The following is a 5,768-nucleotide window of genomic DNA, read 5'->3' as shown; positions in this document are numbered from 1 at the left end:
AGCATATACCAATGACGAAAGGAATTACTTTTTTGAAGATTTAAGAAATGTTCTTTAAGAAAATCTGCCCAAAATCCATCAATAATCCACAAAATCTTATTAAAATCCACAAGAAAAATCCTGGATTTACATCCGAACCCGATTTAATCTCAAAATCTAACCATCTGTAAGTATTAAACAGCTAAAAAAAATACCTTTGAAATTCAACTGTCAATATAATTCCGTTTAAATTTAATAGTAAATTGAAAAGTAACAGACACAGAGATGGACAGAAAAATTAACGTTAATTGTTGAACACAGAACGTCCGTCATCTTGACAGATTTACGTCAAAGGTGAAGCATATTGAATTAATTACCGCCTCCCTCTCGTGAGGGTTGAACAGCAATGAAAATGATCAATTATAACAGATTTTCCTTAATGTGAAACTAACTATTTCTGGATGAGATTTGAGCATCGGGGGTCGGTCTTTGTCTCAGTTGATTTATTGCTAATAAATTCTGTTCAAACTTTAATTTCGGTTCTCGTTTTGTCCAAGACGAAGATGTTCAGTCGTGTTGTATACTTAAGCACTCTCTCTCTCTCTCTCTCTCTCTCTCTCTCTCTCTCTCTCTCTTTCTTTCTTACGGTCTATTTATACAACGATCTCTCAAAAACTAAAGGTGGTGTACTACCATTTCTCTCTGAGAACAGGAATAGTAATTTGAGGTAGTGTGAACACCAATATCGTATACCCATTATTATTCTGTTTTCAAGTTTAGGCTCGAAAGAAAAATATAAACACTGACTATGAAAAGGAGAGGTCAGTTTTGGTATATATTTCCGAATAACTCTTAGTTAATCTAACGATGCATTTATTTCGGCCGTTGTACAAACATAGAGATTGATTTCTTAGTTATGTTAACTAGTTAGAAATCTAATATAATTGCTTATCGGTCCCTTCAGTGATTTTACAGGCTGGATGTCATATTCATTTGCATGGTAGATGTCTCGTCATTTATCAAGCAAGAATACTTAATAACCCAGATGTAAATAGGCTTGATTCTCATGTTCAGACAAGCGCTGGAAACGAAACTGCTGCCTAAACTCTCTCTCTCTCTCTCTCTCTCTCTCTCATCCATTCATGGCGCCTACGAAAGACAAACGCTTTTCCAAAACAAACAAAACCACTCAAGTGGACTAGAAATTTGACGCGACGCAGATGCTGAAGAGAGAATTACAAAGCTTCTCCACCAAGTCCTGGAACAAGCGCTTCCATCTTTCTATTTTAGAAAGATTTTTCATTTTAGATATCTCTAGCTATACGATATCTGGGAAGTGATCAGAAGAGTCTGTAGATTCCTTACTTCTTGATGCTCTTTTATTTTACAAAACAAACGAAACTGGCAATTTTCTTTTTCGAATATTGTAACAATACTTCTCGAAATGCAAAAACAAAGTTGGCAATAGTTTTCTGAAGAATGTAGTAATATTTACCGAAATATTTATCTCAAAGCAGAGTTGCAAGATTCGAATTTCTTCACTGAGATATGAAATGCGAAATGCATCGTTTAACAAGAACGAGGTTGCAAGCATCTCCTGAGCAGTTGCCTTCGAGTTCCTGCTAAATTGAGAAAAATGTGATTGGAGCGAAAGAGAAAGTCTGCAAGATCAGCAACTTGCAGATCTCGTAATTTTATGCAGAGAGAGAGAGAGAGAGAGAGAGAGAGAGAGAGAGAGAGAGAGAGAGAGGAGAGAGAGCTATGACTTTGTTACATCATCAGCAACTTTATTTGTGAATTCGCAAGAAAAACTTCGATTAGTTGGCCAAACAAAGTTAATGAATATTTATGGAACAAAAACTTTCCTGACCCAAATCAGTGCAAAGGATGACTGCTCTTGCAACATTCGGGAATGAATTTCTCTCACTCACTGAGTCGCTTCTTCGCTCACTCACTCAATTACTGTCGCATTGACTCACTCACTGACACTCTCACTCACTACCTCACTCACCCTCTCATTCCCTCATTCACTCACTCGTTCACTCCCTCGCTCAATTACTGACACATTGACTCACTCACTCACTGACACACTCAGTCACTCGATCTTCTATTTGTTGAATATTTGGGCAGTTGAAAACAATTCTTGAAGGTTACTTTTTTTTCTCTCATCTCCTATTCAATCATGAATCCCACCTCATGAATGAAAGAAGAGCAATTAATGGACTGTCATCTTGGTCACAGTTTCATCACATCTCAGTGAATACCTGATATGTTCTTATTGTCCGATGAATGGATTTTTAAGGCGAATTCTTAAGAAATATTGCATTTATTCGTATCATTTACATTCGACTTCATAGGCTGCACTAATCAGGAAATGTCTTTTTTATTTAATTTGATAAAATGTATGGTTCCAAGCAAAGCACTGGGAGACGTTCGACCATTCAGCTCTTAAGGTATGGAAAAGAGGTAGTTGGAGTGGTTGGACAGCATAAAAGATCCGGAAAATAAAGAAGATTTAGTATAAGGATCTAAAGGTGGAATTGGGAGGAAACTCCTCAGTTGCACTGAGAAGTCATAGTTAGAGAAGCTGGACAGCAAGACTGAAAATATAAAGAAAGACAGGGGGTAAAGTAAAAGGCTCAAGAGTGGGTACAGCTAGAGCCGGAAGAGACACTGCTAACACTATCATTTTTTCTTATTTAAATTAGGTTAAGGATAGGCCACTGGATAGGTTGATCAGTCGCGAACTTTAGCTTTGATGTTATATGTCTTTGAAATACCAGATAACCTTTCAACGTTTCTGTGCTACTATAAAACAGGAAGGCACATTTACCAGTCGTCAATTGCAGACGGGTCTCCGTAAAAGACGTCATTTAGGAAAACCATCAGGCACTGCTCCTTTTAGACCGAGTCAGATAGCAAATCCGTTTCCTCATCAAGGTAGGGATTCTCTGGGCGTTGTTGCTCAATCCAATTTCCTCAGGAGGAGCGCCTCTTCTCCTTTCCCGGAGTAGGAATGAAGGTCTCAGAGTTGAGAAAGAGAATAAGAACACCTCGTAGGATATTCTTGTTGGAAGTTATGCCAGGAGGAGAAGGAATTGGGGTGTTTGAGGGTCCAACATCTTTTTGGGTAAATCGAGGACATTAAATTCGTCTAGGGCGAACCGAGATTAAATTCTGGTGCTTGAAGGATTCTGCTCTTCCAGGCGGTGATTGGAGGCCGGAGGAGGTCTTGGAGGCTACATTGTGCAGTGAAGGGGAAATTACGCCATAGCAATTTAACTTTCTGCTAATTTGATAATCAATAAAGTTTCATTGTGTGTGTGTGTGTGTGTGTGTGTGCGTGAGACTCGTATTGATCCGTAAAGAAAATAACAATGTAGACAATTCTGAAGTGAGTTCTATGTACTCTCCCATTTTTTCCAGCTAATTAAAAACCTCACTCGTATCTCTGGTGATAGATTAGAACTGATATCCACAGATGTTCCAGCTATGGTGAAGTCCAAGGTATGTGAATAAATAGGCACTTCTGATCATTGAGCCATTGAGATGGACATATCTGTCCATCAGTATATTCCTAATTCCACCGTTGATGAAACGGCCTGTCTGAAATCCAGAGCTAACTGGGATCACATTATTGAAACTCATGAGACACTTAATATTTCGGATGATATATCAAATACTTTATTTCGGTAAATTTCTCAAGTTGTATCACCTGTATTGCATTAATACGCCCTCTTCTATATTTTTCAGTCAAAACATTTTATTTATAATCAATATCTCTATACGGAGCTCTTTCTCAGAATTACCAAACGTCTCTCTCTCCTCTCTCTCTCTCTCTCTTTCTCTCTCTCTCTCTCTCATACAAACCACGCACAATTGGCCTTTCCTTGGCTGAGAAAGAATCTTCATGATTTGACGTTAAAAGATAAAATATTTTGTGAAGAACATTTTTGCTCAGTTATTTTCCAAAACTTTGCAAACGTTTTTATCATAAAATAATTTTTAGCTGATAAATTTTCCTGACTGAACAAAAAAGGTAGAAAAATATGTGGCGTTTATACTAAAGAAAAAACAAAATATTTAACGGCGAGTCGTTGAACTTGGGCCAAAGTGATTATATTTTATAAGGAGGAAAAATGTTCTTTGAAAAATTCTGAGAAAAACGTTTAGTAAAATCCCCACAAGTTCCTGTTGATCGTTTCCGTCAACGTCCGTGATTCTTACCATAAATTATCCACGCACGCATTTTAGGATTATATATATATATATATATATATATATATATATATATATTATATATATGTATATATATATATAATTATACTATATACTTATCAGAATACAGTTGAGACACGAGCGTTAATTGATTTGTATCTACATTGTTAGTGCTATTTCCTCTAAGGATACTTCATACTGGTTTAAAGTGAGCTTAAAGTAATTACGAAGGATAAAAACCATACTTGTGAAAGGAAGAAGAAGAATGTGCAAATACAAAAGTTATCCAATAAAGGTCAACACAATTACTCTGAATTCTTTTGTCGGGAGCCTTCGATAATACGTTATCCTTCTGGACTAAAAAAAAAAAAAAAAAAAAAAAAAAAAAAAAACTGTTATCGGACAAAACTGTTCGCATTATTGACCAATCCATTAGGCGACATGTCATGTCAACAACATGACATCATCATCAACGATTGCTGCTAACAAGACCTGTCTCATCTCAAACATTTGCTTGACTGAAAGTATTGACACACAAATTTGGCATGCGTCTTATGTCATGAAGTGACGTCAGCAGTTCTCTGTTTTCTGTATATATATTTTAATATTGCTCAGTATCGACTTTGATAGGAACGAAAGGTGACGTCGGAATTCCATTCAAACTTTGAAGCCTACGGAATGACAGTCATGACATCGTGTCTCTTTGAGAGGGAGAGAGAGAACGAAATGAGCTGAAGTTAAAGGAAAAAAAAAAAACGATTTTTTCTTAGGAGTTCATACAAATGGAGATGAGTGAGAGGCAGCGGCACAATCGGAGACATGTTAGTCAGGGACCTGTAACTGTTGATCATCTCAGGGGAGTGAGTGACCTTTGTTCTTCCTCGCTTACATTTCTGGTCTTATTTTTCTTTCTTTCTTTCTTTCTTCTTTTTTTCTTTTTTACTGCATTCTGACGTCGGAAGCTTCTCTCCACCTCAACCCACATTACCCTTCCTCACCTCCCCTTAACCCACCCTCAGTCACTTCCTGTGACCTCACCCTACCTACCCTTACCTCCCCTAACTTACCTATCTCCCTTCACCTCACTTCCCGTCCCCTCACCCTACCTCACCCCTACTCCCTTACCTCACCCTCCCTCTCCTTACCGCCCCTTAACTTACTCTACCTCCCCTGAATTCACCCTACCTCCCTTACTCACCTCATCTCACCCCCCACCCCCTCACCACAGCTCACCTCCCGTCCCGTCACCCTACCTCATCCCGACCCCATTACCTCACCCTACCTCCCTTAACCTAACCCTACCTCCTCACCTCACCCATTGAAATTCTTTTCTCTTGCATTCTAACTTAAAAAGTTTTTCTCCACCTCACCTCTCCCCACAACATATCACCTCACGCTACAAAACTTCATCTCACCCCACAACACACCAATCACTCTCAATGATTCCCAAAGGGATGTGGATCAGACTGAGGGAATCAGATGTGGAGCAATAATTCAGGTTTACTAAATTCTTCTTTTGAGCAAAATATCGCACCTATTGAGAGTGTTGTTGTTGCTGTTGTTGTTGTTTC

General features: G+C 38.2%; 1 protein-coding gene across 1 annotated transcript; it reads left to right on the top strand.

Moving 5' to 3' along the window:
* The first annotated feature begins 2,995 nt into the window (after positions 1 to 2,995).
* On the top strand, positions 2,996 to 5,519 carry LOC135208125 (uncharacterized). The gene is made up of 3 exons (XM_064240273.1): positions 2,996 to 3,109; positions 3,406 to 3,486; positions 5,217 to 5,519. The coding sequence occupies exons 1-3, from the start codon at positions 2,996 to 2,998 to the stop codon at positions 5,517 to 5,519; spliced, it is 498 nt and encodes a 165-aa protein (XP_064096343.1).
* The last annotated feature ends 249 nt before the right edge of the window (positions 5,520 to 5,768 follow it).

Source organism: Macrobrachium nipponense, chromosome 34 (assembly GCF_015104395.2).
Source record: "Macrobrachium nipponense isolate FS-2020 chromosome 34, ASM1510439v2, whole genome shotgun sequence".
Taxonomy (NCBI): domain Eukaryota; kingdom Metazoa; phylum Arthropoda; class Malacostraca; order Decapoda; family Palaemonidae; genus Macrobrachium; species Macrobrachium nipponense.
This window is presented reverse-complemented; position numbering and strand designations above follow the sequence as displayed.